This window comes from Seriola dumerili, unplaced genomic scaffold (genome assembly GCF_002260705.1).
Source record: "Seriola dumerili isolate Sdu_G_001 unplaced genomic scaffold, Sdu_1.0 BDQW01000104.1, whole genome shotgun sequence".
Classification (NCBI taxonomy): domain Eukaryota; kingdom Metazoa; phylum Chordata; class Actinopteri; order Carangiformes; family Carangidae; genus Seriola; species Seriola dumerili.
This window is the reverse complement of record NW_019174359.1, coordinates 181,580-198,695: the sequence shown is the minus strand read 5'-3', so window position 1 is coordinate 198,695 and position 17,116 is coordinate 181,580. Positions and strand designations below refer to the sequence as shown.

At 42.2% G+C, this 17,116-nt stretch overlaps 1 protein-coding gene across 3 annotated transcripts in view; it reads right to left on the bottom strand.

Annotated features, from left to right (window-relative positions):
* LOC111222584 (synaptic vesicle glycoprotein 2A-like) overlaps positions 1-17,116 on the bottom strand; it is a 44,596-nt gene that overhangs the window by 16,300 nt on the left and 11,180 nt on the right. Inside the window, exon 2 of one of the 3 annotated variants that reach the window (XM_022746374.1) lies at positions 6,750-7,538. The exons of 1 other annotated variant lie outside the window; for it this stretch is intronic. In XM_022746374.1, coding sequence (XP_022602095.1) covers positions 6,750-7,356 — 607 coding nt within the window. In that variant the 5' untranslated portion in view covers positions 7,357-7,538. Of the gene's footprint in view, positions 1-6,749; positions 7,539-17,116 lie in introns of those variants that run through there. One more of the 3 variants, XM_022746375.1, reaches the window with a different exon arrangement.

Below are 17,116 nucleotides of genomic sequence, written 5' to 3'. Positions count from 1 at the left end.
AACATCCGGTCAGACTTTTGTATGAGAGAGCTGAAAGTCAACATTGTTCCTTTGTCAAAACTGCAACTACAAACGTTCCCTAACTTTAACCACATAGTTAGTATTGTAACCATGACAACCTTAACAAAATAGCCATTTTAAGTCAAACCATGATCTTTCCCTAAACAAGTTGCTTTTGTGCCTAAACCTTACCAAACCAAACCACATCATAAAACTGACTTTCTGCCTTGCTAAATAAAGAGATCACTACTTCCATTAATCATGATGTACATCCAGTGCCAATCCATGTCAATTGAAACTGGATGCACATCATTCAACATGGAAATAATTTCAAGGATAAAGACCATGTGATACAGTCAAAAGCTGAGTTAGCGGACCTTGAGTTGAGATTTTTTTTTGGCCGAGAGTTAAAAGTTTGTGTGGTGGTTAGAAGCTGATTAGTTATTAGATTTTATGGTGGGTTTACCATTGAGAAGGCAAACCTGAAGCAGATAATTACATTTCATGATCCTCATTTCACCTTTAATGGCCAAAGTGTCTGATGTAATAAGTGTGCAGCGGCTGCAATATGCTTCATTCTGCGTGTCACAGCTTATTTTGATGTTATAATGACCAGCCGACTGTACTCTGCTCTTTACCTCAAAGTGCCAACACTAAGTAGCAGAAATGAGGGCTCAAACTGCGCCTCCACCCAATGGTAACCACGGCACAACAGCTGATAGTGTTTGCTGGCTTCGTATTGTGAGTCAGACAGATAAGTCATCATGGAGTCAAACAGAAGAAGAAGCCCACACAGGCTTTAAACAGGTCTGTTGGATCAGCTAAGATAATTCATCACACAGTCCAACAAGCTCCTGTAACAGCTGAGGTGATGAAGCTGGACGCACAGTTGGCCACAGCTGGAATTATACAGTATTGATGAGGGAGAAAAAGCCAAGGTAAGAGATGAGGATGGATGTTGGAATAATATGAGGAGGGGTGTCCTTTTCTTTTAGGTGAAAACACCTTTGTGGGCATTGATTAAATTGTGTGTGTGTGTGTGTGTGTGTGTGTGTGTGTGTGTGTGTGTGTGTGTGTGTGTGTGTGTGTGTGCTGTCTCTCCTCTCTTTCTGTTTGTCTGCAGAGCTGAATTGGGGAAGAAAGTGACTTTCACTCCCTTGTTTGACTGATTGCAGTTGATTCTTTGTGTGCACATGTTTCCATGACCCCAGGTGTGTGCGTTTGTGTGTTTGCATATCATAGAAAGTGTGTGTGTGTATATAGTCCCTCATCTGCATGTGTTTGTGTTCATATCCCCATGTTCTTGTGTACTGTAAGTGCGTGGGTGTTGTGTGTGTGTGTGTGTGTGTGTGTGTGTGTGTGTGTGTGTGTGTGTGTGTGTGTGTGTGTGTGTGTGTGTTTGCTTGTGTATGTGTTCCACTCTGGCAGGGCAGAGAGACAGCTGCAAGCCGCTTCTCCTGACAATACAGCTCACAGCGGCAACATTGAGCCAGCGATGATGACTGGGCTCAATGGCCGTCGCCGCAATGCAGCAGCATCGACGTAAACGGACAGACGGACAGACAACCACAGTGACCAGGATGGGTCATACAGTAAGTATCTCCCCTCAAACCCCTATAAAGCTTCAGGCTGGCAGTCTGACTGCTGTGCTGACCCGTCACCCTTTAAGCACTGTAACTGGATCATTGTCTCTCCCTCTCTGTCTCCCTCTGTCATCACATTTGTCTGTTCTCAGACTCAGGGCAAAGTAATTGATTATGAGTCTAACAAAGCTTGACTGAAAGCCAAATCCTGCTGTCATCAGTATTCAAAGGTACAGCAGTTTTCTGATTTTGCAGTTTGGCAACTAAATAACAGAAATTAGGAAAATTACAGAGATTAAGTGATAAACGACTGACTGTGAGAATTAAGCTTCTTTCAATTGCAGTAATTTGACCGAAAATTATAAAGTTTATCTCAATAGAAAAAGAGGAATATTGCACTGAAAACTTTGCACAGATTTCCTTTTCTGCCACATAATGGACCCTCTTGAGGAACAAAGCACCTCTGAAACACATTTGTATTTTTGATTCTCTCACACGGCATCATTTCCAGCCACAGCATGGCAGCTGTTTTCTGCAATTAAAAAAAACACTATACACAACCTGCCTAGCAACAGCACCAACAGACATGCAAAGTTAGCAACTAGCTGGTGAACATAATGGAGCATTTGGCAGCTAAAGATCCAGAAAGTTTCCTCGGGTGTAGGTGGAGACCAAAAACAGAGCTAAAAGGAGAAAGAATATTGGACTTAACATTCATCAGGTGTCCAAAAACACGACTCCAAACGAATGATAATGTTCTGTATCTGCTGGATGTGTGAATAAGTAACGTTTTGCTAACAACCATATCTATTGAATGTGATGTTTTCACAACTGGTTTCTGCCCCCAAAGTGGCTAAAAGTTATTGTTATTATAAAGTAATCAGTTATTGCAGGTTTACATCAGTTGAAACAGCAACTTGAGGCTCCATGGTCTGGTCCTGGTGTTGCCTGATGGGAAGCTGGTGAGGGATCCTTGTACTGGATGTTGTTTATTTCAACTACACAGACAATCTTACATGATGGATTTTATTTCAGTTAAATAATTTTCCTATTGGTTTGGTCGTAATGTTGTTTTTTCTGGCTTTTGTTATGAGATGTTTCTTACGTCCCTGGAGCTTTTATTGCCCTTACTCTCACTTCCATTGAGTTGCTAAACCGAGCAGTCAGTTGAAGGGCATGTACAACATCACAACCAGCTCCTGTTTTCTCTTCCATTCTTTAATAACTCTCTCATGATGTGCAATATTATGAGATACTGTAAAAGCTTTTTCTTTTTTTCAGAAACGCAGCTGAAACAAAATCAGAGTTGTACAGAAAGACAGATGTGCAGAGAGGAGAGGTAGAGTCTCCAGAAATCTGGGCACTTCAGCACAGTGAAGAGGAAGTAGGGGGAGGGGAGGATGGAGAGCGAGGAAGACAGAGAGAGAGAGAGAGAGAGAGAGAGAGAGAAATGAAAGAGAAGGAGGAAGGGGAGGGGAGGACGGTGGTCAGTCTGCGCTGTGACACAACTCCCAAAGGCTCCAGGGTAGTGTATGTGGGTGTGTGTGTGTATAAATGTTTGGTTGAACAGGGAAAGAAAAAGTGTGTACCACTGCATGGTTGTGTGTCTGTGTACATGGATGGGGGAGGGGGGGGGCAGGGCAGGGAGCCACTATTAATAGCCGGTTTTCCCCTTTCTGCCAGAGTGCACAGGGCTTTTTGAATGAGCCGGGGAGCTGAGGCTCTTCAGCACCGGAGGAGAAAGTAGTTTCTCATCAGTCCTTGCTGCTAACCACTGAAAGCTGAAAAAAAGATATAATTGCTCTCAAGCAGCAGTTCACCCTGTGACAGCGAGCGCCGTGATGTGAATGCAGGTTTTCACTCCAAACAAAGACCACAGCGGCGGCTTATCACACCTTCAAAGGGTGGAAATAACTCGTGAAATAAATCGTTTGGTTGAGTTGTTACCTGCATACATATTGCTCTATTCGGCACATGAACACCATCACACAATCTCTGTAACATTGTTCATTTAAATGCATATATTACAGGGGTGCTTATTGGTTGCATGCAGTAGATGATGTAGGACTGTATTCTATTAACAGGTGTTATTATTTTCTCTGGAGAATAACAGCTAAAATAAAGGGTGCAGTTGATTTATTTTTTTGCAGCATAATTTCATAAAATCTCGATCAAACAAAATTAGGTACTATAAAATGTAATAATAAGAGGGCCATTTAAGTCAGAGCTATCAAAACATTTCTGCCAACAAAGTGAAAAAATTAAACCGTCTGTGGCTTGATGGCTTGCATATTTATTTTCAGGTGCTAGCTGAATATTAATGTGCTAGAATAATTCATTTCTGACACTCACTACCACTACCAAAAATTCAAGTGCTAAAAATAGTTAATTATCACCTTCAGGCTGCAGCATCCAACCTGGTTTGCCTGTATCGTCTGCCAGCATCTCCCACAGGAGTCATTTCTCCCATCTTTTCTTCATCCCTTCTCTCTCCCTTCATCCTTAATCTCAGTTCTCAGTTGATTTTATGTTAATCAAAAGGCCAAAGACACATTATGATATGCAAAGGTTCCTTTTAGCCTCAGGAAAAGTTGTGCAATAGCTTCGGATCAGATAAATTAGAAGAGGAAATGCATGTAGCAAGGGCTCAAACTCCTCAAGAATACAGTATCGCTGGAAATGCATTGAACGCTCAACAGTGTGAAATCTCCTTGTCATTAGAAGTAATTATGTTTTTCCAGAAATCTGGCAGAGCCGCAGCATGCAACAAACCTCTGTTTTAGCTTCTCATAGCAGCTACATTTTAGTTGCAACCTCTGCAGCTTCGCAACAAGGGCAAATCAATGACAACCGCTCTGCGCTTCTCTGCTGCCTGTGAAAGCGTCTACTTTAGCTCATCGTGCAAAACCACTGTACCACAGGCATCGGCTTTGGCATTTAAAGCCTCACTATGCCATTCATTTCCTTACTTCATTTGAAATGTTTGACTTGCTGGAAACACGAGATCCATGCTATGCTAGCAATGTCTATAGAGTTCATGATAATTTTGCCAAAACTGCAGAGGATAACTGTTTTTGGATGGAGGTGTTATTACCAGTGATATGTTTCTGCTTCTGAATTCCTCCCTCTGGGTACATCTGAATGACGAGGGTTGATATTCTGCAGGCGGTTGCAGGTGACGTGTGCAGACTGTCACACTGTCACCCACTTCACATTTAGTAAATGAAAAACGCACCAGTCTGCCACAGTGCGTCAGGTTTAAGTGGCTGGCACTATGTCGGCAAAGTAAGCTCCATTTGGTCTGTGTTGAGAAGAAAAGGGTGAGAGTGGGGGATGGGGTGTGGAAAAGGACACTGGGAATCATGGGACGCAGAGAGGCATGAGCAAAGGAGGCTCTCTAGCATGAGTCAGGCGTGTTGCGTAACAGTGAGAGAGGGGAGGGAATCGGGGCTGGTCGTGTCTCCCTACTGGCTCCACACTGGCATGACACGGGATCAGAGATGAAGTAATAAAAGTATATTTACTCAAAAGTTGAGTATAGTTTGAGGTATATGTATTGTGTCTCAGTATTTGTAAGACTTTGTACTTCACACTAGACCCCAGAGGGAAATACTGTACTTCTTACTCCATCATTTAATCTCCAATCCTTTCCTCTGTCCTTTTCCCTTCAGTATTTTTCCATGTATTTCACAAATTTTCCTTCTTTCCTTATTTTTCCTTCCCTTCCTCACTACTTTGCTCCACATTTTTTCACCACACCAGTATAGTCATCCTCTTGAAATCACCCAAAAACTCACTGAGCAGCAGACAGTTGTACTTATCAAAGGTTTACATTTGTACTGCAACTACAATCTGAGGTGATGACAATAGATAAGGTCACGCAGAGGCCACTGTTAGCGTATGTGTTATTCAACTATATCCATTCAAGCCAGAGCTAGAGTTGAATTCATGGTGTTCAATACACAGGCATCCCATTCTGCAGGAGAACAGGGTTCATCAATGTGGCGGCAGCACAATGTGAGTGTTTGTGTTACTACTATTTGGATTCAGCTCGACAGAACTTTTGTTTTCCTTCATTTTGATTTGAGTTTGATTTTTCGGATTCAATAATGCGGATTCCGCAACATTCCTAGTTCAGAAAACTGCATTTTGAGTTTAACTATATAAATCTACTTTAAACCAGTGGTATTTATCCATTTTTATTCATTTGTATTAACCAGTTTTGTGGCTCTATATTGTTGGATTTCGCATATCAGTTAGTGAGATGTACCTCTGTATTGTCTCTTTCAACAAGCTGCAGAGAATGTGTACAAAATGTTTTACATCAGTACTTGACATCTATTTACATTCTTGATATCTAAGTTCTTTACATAAAATAAAGCATGTGTTTGAATTTGTGATCCTGAGGAGACCTCTGGGCCTCGTTCACAGTGTCCTTGTAGGGCAGCTAATGACAGATGGCAAGGCAGGTTTGGCCTATGATTGGACGTTGGCCCCTCCGGATAGGAAATGATCACAAGGTCTTTGCCCACTTAACAACATGCAGAAACACAGACACGCAGCATATACTGTACAATCACTTTCATACGCATCACTCGTTTTACAACCCAGTTTAGATGTAACAACGCCCACTTCTGAATGACGAAAGCCTGGACAGAATGAGCCTATTCCTAACGCTAACTCATAAGTGGACGTGTTTTAATCTAAACTGGATTGGAAAAAAATTACAAACTACCCAAACTCACACACGGTCCAGCGAGAAAACAGCTGAACTGAAACAGAGAATATTGTGTTTGGATTGGCCGGGGGTTCGATTTAAATTCCTGCTGCTGCTCAGAAGCTGCACGGGCAGTTGAATCTCAAATAGCTGTAATTTCTCTGCCAACGAGGCCACAGAAAAGCAATTACTGGGGGATAAACTGCAAAGGTAACGGCCAAGATGAGGCAGGGATAAATGGTGGCATAAACTCCCAAGGGAGGCACTGAGATGGAAATAAACAGAGAGGTCAGTAAAGACAGTGGATGGGTTAAAATAAAAGAGACTCTCACTGTATTGGTAGTCGGGAGATCTCATGTGTGTAATCCCTCCTCTCATGTGTTCAAAATGTTTTATGAATGTGTTAAAGGTATTATTTGTTATGTTTGGAAACAAGGGAGTGATCTTACCCAGCATGCCCTTGTTGGGTTCGGATAGACACATGTCCTTCTCCGCACTGGGCAGCACGAAGCCGACCACAAAGATCTCCACGCCATCTGCCATCAGCGCCAGCCCCAGGACAAAGTAGAGTGTCCACTGGAACTTCCCGTGGCCACACTCCTGCAGGATGGTCTCGTACTGCTGGGCCAGTTCCTCCTGGTCTTTCCTCCTCTCGCCCTCGTAAGCTGACAGATCCCTGAACTGCTGCGCCTGGGCGGCCGTCACGCCGTCCATGCTGCCAGCCTTGCCTGAGTCGGCCCTCGGGATGCCCTGGTACTCGCCTTCATAGATCTCATCGTCCTCATCGTGTCCTTCAGTGGAGTCGCTGTGGCCTTCATCGTCATTGGCCCGGCTGTCGTTGCGGTAATATCCATCGTCGTTGCTTGGCACACCAGCGTAGTCTTCATCGTCTTCCTCCTCGAAACGCTTATAGGAGCGCTTGGTGTACTCATCGGTCATTTTGTCCATGCCGCGCCCCACCTTCTTGCCTACCTGCTTTTTGGCCACTTTGGCGATGTCCTTGGCGCCGCGGATGAAGTCTGAGCGGTTGTCTCTGTAGCGTCCGTCGTCGTCCATCTTGGATGCGTTGAGGTGGTGGTCTGTTGCTGCTAGGAATGGGAGGTATCAGGAGCGGCCCAAGCACATGAGTGTGCAATGGGGATTTCAGTTAGCTGATGAATTCAGCACCGCGGACAGCTCCCTGCTCCACTGCACTGCTGTTGTTGGGCTTCGGCCACCGTTCTCTCAAATAGCAAATCCTGGGGGAAAGCAAAGAAAAGGGCCTCTGTTGGCATGATTCATTACACTGGCAGCACAGTGCAGGTAAGGAGGAAACATCCATTATAAGCCCATTTTTAAACAGACTAGATCAGAGCCAATTAATAGTGAAACATTAAAGGACCATTGGCATTCACACAGCGTTGGCGTTATCTGGCTCAGCACTAATGGCTGGGAAAAGAAGGACATGACAGCTTTAAGGAGCGGACATCTGCGTGCAGGAGCCCAGTGGCCTATATTGACTGAATCGCAGTTATCTCATAGCTCTCTCCTCAGCCTAGCACAAGTCACAGAGTGGCATTTACAGCAGTGCACAGCAGAGCCAATATATAATGACCATGCTGCGACACAGACATCTATAATTAACAAGCGGGGCTGCAATGTGGTGCGATTCAGGGCAGTGTATATAAAAGGTGAAAGGCTGCTAGGGATGGATTAATGATCCCACTGAGCATACTCATGATTACAATCTGTGAACTTGACCAATGTTAAAACCTGATATGTGCTGCTGGGAAGTCAGAACATAATGGTACTTTATGTAAACTGAACAGTGACATTCGTGAAACATTTAAAAGATCTGTCCAAATCTATAAGATCACTAACTGTATTGAAAACTAGTCTTGTACTATTTTCATTGATCTATAGTTTAATTTAGCTTCGCTCCTTCTGCTTTTCTATCCTGTGTCATCCTTTCTCATGCAACTGCCACCACCACCATTTCAAAAGCCCTGTCTCCATTTCCTACATCCCTCCAATCATATATACTGTAGCTCTCATCACGTAGAGAGGAGAGCAGGAAAGTGCAGGACAGAACACAAAAAAAAAGGGCAATCATGAATCCATCAGCGGGTCACCCCGCTCTTTCCTCTGACACCTCTGTCGCTGTGATGCTGCCCCTGTTTGTCTCACTGATGGGGACCTGCTGCGCTGAGGAAAAGCTCAACAAACGGCCAAAACAAACTCTGCAGGGGGAACGTCATTACCATATGTGTTTCAGTGAGCATCTGACATGCTTGGAATTGTGGATATTATAGCTTTTATACACTACATCATCTACACATGAATAGTAATAATCATCTGCTTAATACTCCCCAAAAACTATGTTCACCTGGAAGTCATTCTGGGAAATACTCGTTTGCTCTCTTGCCAAGGGTTAGCTGAGACGAAGAATACCACCCGCATTTCTTTTCAATAAATATAAAGCAACAGCCAGCAGCTAGCAGTTAGCTTAGTTTAGCATAAAGACAGGAAACAGAGGGAAATAAAATCTGCCTCGCAGCACCTCCTGAGATCATTATTCAACACAGTGCATCTCTTTATTTAATTATTGCACAAACAGAAATGTAAAAACTGCAATGTGGGGGTTTCAAGTCTTTATATCTTCAAACTGTGGGAGTGGTATAAATCTTCTCATCTAACGCTAACTCTATTTCCCAAAATGTCAAACTATTCCTTTAAAATCAATGAAAAAATGATGACAAATGTCCCAGTTTTTACAAACACTATCTCCAGACATTATTTTGAGGAATATGATTAGATTTTTCTGCAAAACCTTTTTTTATTTGACAGAATGAGCTCAACCTTCAAGGTTTAATGCATTGTCTACATAAAATACAATCTCAGATCAGCCGAATATCTTTAAATCAGGAACTATCTGATTAAAGAGTAAGTAAACAATCAGTGTACATCTCATGCCAACTTTTGGTAAACGAATATTTGGATGCATTTTGAAGTGTATCCAAATGGTATTGAGGTAAATACCCAGCGCTGTACTGTAGTTGAGGATTCTCAACTAAACTTGACTCAACACCAGATGATTAAAGGGATAAAGAGAAAATCTGCTACAGAAGATTTATTTTGATTGTTTTCATAATACTGGACAAATTCACCTGTTCATGCCTCTAAAGATCATTAAAGAGTAACTTGACACCCCTAGAAAATCTTGTCATCTTGCTGCAGTGATGTATAGGTACTCCGGTGTCCCATTTCCCACGTCTACCGAAGCCCTGACCTCTGCCTGGCGTTTTTCAATGTCTCTCAGATGAGCCATTGTTTACTCCTCGTCTGCAACAATAGCAAGTCTCCAGCATGTATGTGCTCAGGAGAGCAAGCAAAGATGATGTACCCCTGGAGAGTGAGTCTGTGGGGGTCGACTGCAGCTGTGGCCAACACTGAAGTCATTCTAGTAGCTTCCCACAGTGTCTTTAAAGAGAGCAGCAGCAGCTCAGCAGGGGAGAGAGAGAAAATGTTCAGCCTGAAAGAGCCAGCCGCACCCAACAACACGACAGACACTGGTCGAATGTGCTGCAGGATACTGTCAAACCCTGACTACTGAAGTGCTGCGTTTGGTATTCATTCAAAACAAAATGGTACCACTTTTCTTTAAGTACCCCTGTTTATTTATTAGCATTATATAAACATTTAATAAATGAGTTATGAAACCCTATAATGTGGTTGTAAGGAGCTGTTATTAACTTACAGTATTTGTCAACTTCTCCTATGAAGACATATTTTATATTATAATACCAGTGTTTTACTGTCATTATCTGTTCATACACCAGTTACTCCGGTTACCAGTGCCCACAGACGGAGCTATAGTTAGCTTAGTAGCTATAGTACGTTAATAAACACATACACTGCTCATCAATACTAATAAAAGTAAAGTGTTGCTTAAAAAACACATATTTCCTTGGTATTTCATATTCTGTGGATGGAACATTACAGGGGACCTGATTGCCAAAAGGTTAGGGTGCATACCACATGGGCTCATATGCTCTGCGCAGTGAGTCCCCTCCCCTACTCTCTCTGAATTTCCTATCTGTCTCTACTGGTTCAATCAAATAAAGGCATAAAATGGCCAAAAAGAAAAAACAAATAACAAAAAATGGAAAAAACTACATCTCTCATTTTTGCAACAATATCCCCAAAAACCAGAGCTATTGAATGTTTGGTGCAGTAAGCATTACAATAATAACTTTCAGACAGTACCAGTAGCTGAGAGAACAGCCGCTCCCTCCCCTCTCCCATCACATAAAACCTTTAATTTTACGGCTATTAAAGTGAAATGAGCAGAAATGTAGAGCAAGTATTCCTACTCTCCACTGCCCGCAATAATAACAAGGGTGCTTTGCAGGATAACATCTAGTTCTTCTGAGTCATCCTCCATGTTTGCTCTGGTCCAACCCTGTCAGCTGTTTAACAGCTACCTCTCTTGTCTGTAATGTCCCACCCCAACATCCTGTTTCAGCTGGATACACATGAAATCAACCCACTATCGGGGTGTATCATAGATACAGTAAAAATAAACTCAGATCTGATATCCACGTACCTATAGTCCATGTTTAAGTGGGGAATGGTGACTGCTAGAGAGAATCACACAACTGCAACTGCGACGGACAGCTTACTGCTGCAGCACCTAACCCTAACCCAGCTCTTAACGTTAGCGTGGCACATATTCAGCTTACATTCACATTGATGAAATATGTAGAAAACATTTAAATAAAGAAAAAAAACTGTTAATTAATTCTAACATAACGCTGTTTTACAGCTTACTGTACAATAATATACTTGAATGAGCAATATGGACGTTAAATGTCTTCATTTATTTATCATTTATAGTTTCTTTATTGTTTGTATCTTTAAAATAAAATTTAGTTTCACAGACACTTTAAGCATCAGGATGTGCTACAAATGTAACGCTATCTTGTGTAAACATCCTCAAATCTAAACAAGACAGCGCTGCTAGCATTAGCCTACGTTTCACACAGTGGGGAAAAACACTGTGTTCAGTCCACAGAAATCCAAAGCGTGAGAGGCTTTCCATGCCTCGTTAGGGTTGCTAAGCTATGACTGGAAATCACTGTTTTCGAACAACTGCAGTGCACAATTTTTCTTCCTTTACCTTTTCTCTTTTCCCTCGCTGCTTATTTTCTATGTGACTGGCGTGTTATATGTCTTCAGTTTGAATTATAAACGCTTCAGTTATGCCCTTTCATGTTGTCATATTGTGAGGATAAAAGGCACTAACACACATCGAATATAATGCATGAGACAAACCACTTTATCACACTGTATGTTCATGTTTATCAAACCTTGCCAACACCATGGTATCAATATCTGCTCTGTGTGTATTGTTGTCTCCGTGTCTAGGAAGTGATCAGACTGCCCTGACAGTGGAGTTATCAATAAATCAATGAGCCATGTAATTAATATCAGGCACGTTGGTAGGGTTGGTGTTCAATTACGTTGGGTAAGCGCCAGACGAACCTTTGTGACATTATTACTATCGTCATTCCTGCTCATTAAAATGTTTCTGACCTATTTGTAAAAGTGTAACCAGCGCACAGTGATGTTATTACAGCGGGGAAGCAGCAGATGCAACAAGAAAAGAGGAGGGAGCGGTATAGCAGGCAGGAGGGAGGGAGTCTTTGAAAGCTTCCTGTGTAGCCTCTGGGGTGCTGCACAGACACACACACACACTCTACTGCCAAGCCAACATCACACGACCCAAAGGTCTTCTGGGACGAGTGAGTTTCTAAGAACAAGCTCGCTGAAAGCCAGCTGAAACGAAAACTAGGAAGAAGAGGGAACGCTTCGTTAGTTGCGCTCCTCTCTCTTCAATCTGCTTTGAACAGAATAACACAGCAAATACAGAGATTAATGAATACAAATCTGTTCAATACCTCTCTTTGATCATCTGATGATGTGTAATGGCTGCAGCTTGGCATAAATCAACCTTTAAAACTTCCTGTTAATAGTGTTTAATACAATTTACTTTGCACTGACTTTCTGAGGAACTGATTTCACATTAATAAATTAATTAATCAAAAATTCTCAAAATTACATCTTAAAAAATAAGGACGTTAAAATGGGGCTCACATTCATAATGCTACCATGCTTATCCTATATACAGGTAAAAATGTTTATTAAAATGCTATTTAGTCATAAACCAAAGTATATGTGAAGTAAATTAAAAACTTAACCTGATGATGGCACAACATGAAAAGTTAAGAGGTCATCAAAGAGATTACAGTTCATTCTTAGCAGGACATTAATGTGAGTACAACAGCCAACAGTCATTGAGTCATCTTCACTCAAAACCGCAGGGTGTCATTACAAATAGTGTGCTTCAACATTTTGGGGACAATGAATGTCATTGACAAGATTTCCTGACAATCCAGCCAATAGTTAGTTGAGATATTTCAGTCCGGATCAAAGCGGGTGAGCAACTGAAAGACGGACATCGCTGTCCCTCGTTATTTTCAAAATACAGACAATAATGTCAAAATTTATTCCCGTTGGTGGTTCTACTCTTCATCATCTGAACCACACGGATAATTAAACCATATATCAGCACCGCATCACCACTTAGGACAGAGCCAGTGTCTCTTGTGTTGAGATATCACTTCAGACAGGCAGGTGGCTTTAAGCTGCATCAGTGACCAACATGTGGGGGTCAGAAACACAAACAGGCACAAGCATCGGGGGCTAAATGGACTGGACTTCTGGTGTGCGTCGGTGAGTGGGGGCTCAGTGACACTGCCTTTGGGTCAGGACTTTGTGAATTTCTCACTCTGTTCAATCCGACTGCTCACAAACGTCCCTCAGGCCACAGGCTTTAGATGGATTTGGACAGAAACGTGGGGATCAGGCTGGACTCGGAGGAAAGATCTATGGTACCTCTGACATCATTTAGCAAACCTCTTTTATTTTGGGGTTATGTTTTTAAAAAAAACAACAAAAAAAACAGTTGTGCTGCTCTTTTTTTTCCAACAGCTTCTCGCTCCAACAGGCAGCATCACATCACAAGCAAATGCTGTGAAAGACATTTGATGCTTTGTCATCAGCCAAATTGCTCATTTTAGTTTGTGTTAACTCAGTGACCAGTTCATGGAGTCGCAGCCTGGAGGTTCAACCATGTGCCGTTCACAGGCTAAATGAGCTTAGATATCATAAAGCCTGCAGAAAAAAAAACACAAACATATGGAGCCAGTTACTGCACATGTCGTGTTAGCAAATTGTTTTGCATTAGTTGCTCAGCCTTGACTCACGTGATCAGCTGTTGTTACATCAATCTGTTGTTTGGTCCGTCAGCCCCAGCGTTGCAACACAGCCACAAAGATTTAGACCTTTGAAAATGGCAAACACTCTGTCCACATTCTGTTCCCTGTGATTTAGTGAAGCCGGTGCAGTGAAGACCGGGTGCATCAAAGAGGAGAGCTTTTGATGGAAAACCAAGAACAGGAGTGGTGAGTGTTTAATGCTGATTCATTCTTTAGCAGGCTCTGCAGAATGTGGGCTAAACACTGAAAATACTGCGGGGGGAGAATTCAATTCTTTGGAACGACAGTTGCCAGAAAAAAATAATCAATTAGACTGTATCTGCGTCAGTTTTGACATTTACCCACACTGTGTGTGTGTGTGCGTGTGTGCGCGCGTGCACGCGCGTGTGTCTGCGCCTGCGTGTGTGTGCGCGCGCGTGCATGTGTATGCGCGTATGTGCGTGCGCGTGTGTGCGCGCGTGCATGCCTGTGTGTGTGCGCCCGTGCATGCGTATGTGCGCACGCGCGTGTGCGTGCGTGTGTTATTGCTATTGCTGCACCATAATGTTTTATAATTTCCAAAGAAGTTTAAAGAATAATGTGTGTAGAGCTGCAACGATTAGTCAATTAACTAAACAATAAACTGACAGAAGATTCATTGGCAGATATTTTGATAATAAATTCAGCTTTTAAGTAATTTCTTAAACAAAATTGCCAAACATTTGATGGTTCCAACTTCTTTTATGCTTTTCTTTGTCATATATTATAATAAATTGGAAATCTTTGGGTTTGGGGCTGTTGGTTGGACAAAACAAGACATCAGGGGATCTGGTAAATTACTATGGGAATGTTTTTTTTTTTGCCATTATTTGACATCTTATAGACAAAATGATCAATCAGCTAGTCGACAAAATAACCATCAGATCAATCGGTAATGAATGGATAATCCAGTTTTCAATAATAAATCAATACTTAATGAACATTTCCTTGCCTACAAAGGAGACTTTCACATCAAGGAAATTTACCAAATGACGTAGCTCTATCCACCAAAATGACAGACCTGAAAATGAAAGCAGTACAGTTTGTCCTCGTTCCAACCCTGAAAAAAAATATTGTGTATCGTACTGAACATCACAACCCCAGGCTGCACAGTCGCAGCCCAGACTGTACGTGTCTCCTCACTGTGGATGATGCTATCGGGGCTTGTTTTACACATTTTACTCTTGACTATCGGAGGTTAGAGCTCCGTCTCATGAAGGTTACACAAATTGGGAAGCGGTCAGTATTGATTACTTAAGCGATTTGGGGTTGGACAGGTCACTGCAACTGTAAGGAAAATATGTGTTTTATATTGTGGCGTCTTATTTCCAGGTCATTTCGTCCTGTCAGTCTGTAGCATCACCTCTGCCACCCGCTCTGTGTTTGGCGCAGAGGCCGACAATAAAACTGTATTTTCTCTCTATAACTTTAGACACTCTTCAGCTGCAACCTCCTACAGCCATCACTGCACAGTGACTCAAACAATTTTCTGTCTCCTTCTGTGGAGTAACACGATTGGTTGATCCCCCTTCGTCACCATGGTCACGACCTTTATACCAGGAGACTCTCGAGGCCCATCTGAAAGCAATGAAGCAGCCCATCACCATCCAATTAGCCTTTCACAAGCTGGAGATACTGAGATGAGAGTGGGTGTTGGTTGACTCTCTGCCTATGAATAACAAATACTCTCCAGGTGTTAATACGCAGGGTTACTGAGCAGCTGTAGCTGCCTTCTCAGTGCAGTGAAAATATCACTAAGATCATCAAAAATAAATATACATTCATGGTATATGGCTGATGTCTTTGAATGAAAGTGGCCTCTGATGGAAGTCTAAATGCTTTGTGGAGTAACCAAAAAACAGATGAGCTCAGATTGTAAAGATTCACTGTGAAACAAAGAAGTGTTCCAAACTGTTCTGGCATCTGTAATGAAGTGTGAATTGATAATAAATCACAATCAATGGGAGGGGGCAAAAATGCTGGCTGTTTTCTGCTGCTGATGAAAGACTTAATTATGTAATCCCACTTTCTTCTAGTGAGCAGAGAAGACGCCACAGGGAAGGGAAACAGAGCCCCCACACACAAACACACACACACACACACAATGTGGCGGGCTAAAAGCATGCTAACAAAAGATAGCAGGCAGAAATGTGGGAACTAAATGAATCCCAGTGACTTGGAGCTGCCTCAGGTCCAGGCTGTACTGAGGATTCACAGTTTTATTTCTATGATGGAGACATAAAAAATAAAAAAAAATCTGAAAATTGCTCGTTTCAGCAAATATTAAAACAGTCTCTGCTGAGACACTTTGATGCGTGATGTGTCTCAGCTCTGATGGTGAGTGTGTGTCAATATTGATGGTGAAGCCGACATCTACATGCTAAGATTAAACGTGGGAGGCAAATGTGCTCTGTCAACAGTTTGATAGGGAAAAACAGATTGATGTTGTTCACAGGAATGAGATCAGTTCGTTCATTTGTTTGGAGGTCTGTGGCCATGCAGATAGTTTCTGCTTCAAGGTTCAGCTTTTCTTGTCATTCCACAGCAAGGAATTTCTCAGTGAAACACACATGCAACGTTATAAAGACGCAATATCTCTGTTTAATCAGTAGTTTTAGGTCTGAGATGTATTAGCATAACTTTAGCCCGTCTCTCTTTTCCTCTTTCTGCTATGATGGGGTTTGGTCTGGTCTGGTGTAGAGCTTGTGGACAAACACTGCAGACCTGCATTGTAAAAGGAATGAGCAGCGATCACCTCGAATCCACTACACTGGATCACATGATTATGTTAGCGACGAACCATGAAAAGTATCCCCCAGCTGTATTTTGAGCCCTTTCTTTCAGTTTATTTCTTTTATATTACAGCTCTCACTCTCACCGCTCTCGTCATTGTGGTTTTCAGTCGCCGCATGCAGCTGTTTTCAGGGAAAAAGCTTCGATAAACCAACTGTACACCTCCTGCCCAGCACTTAACAACAGAAGAGACAGAGTTAGCAACTAAAAAAAACTAAAAACTTTTTGAATTTGTCATTGCTTAATGAGTGTTAGTCCATCATGGGTTGCTCTTGCTTAAGTACTAACAGCAGAAAGAGCACCAATGCTGACTTGAGGCATGGCTGAAAGCGCTGACTGCTTTGTTGTGACATCACAAAGTTCCAGAAGTCCTGACGGCTGGTTTTAAGGCTCAGTTTCTGAATACAGGCTGTGTGCATTTCTCTGTGGACTGAGGCTTTGATACTTTCACAGTATTAATATAGAACCTAAACCTGCTTTATAACCAAAAAAGACATGAAAACTTTATACAGTATGGGACCTTTAAGAGCCAATCGTTGTGACTCTAAATAATGAAACAGTGCAACTCAGTATCACTGGCTGTGATTTAAGCTGTAAGCTTCATTGATTTTCTACATGGTCTGACTCTTCAGTGAAGTTGTACTTTGGGAATATTATATTTCATCTGTGAGTAGTCTGCCCACATC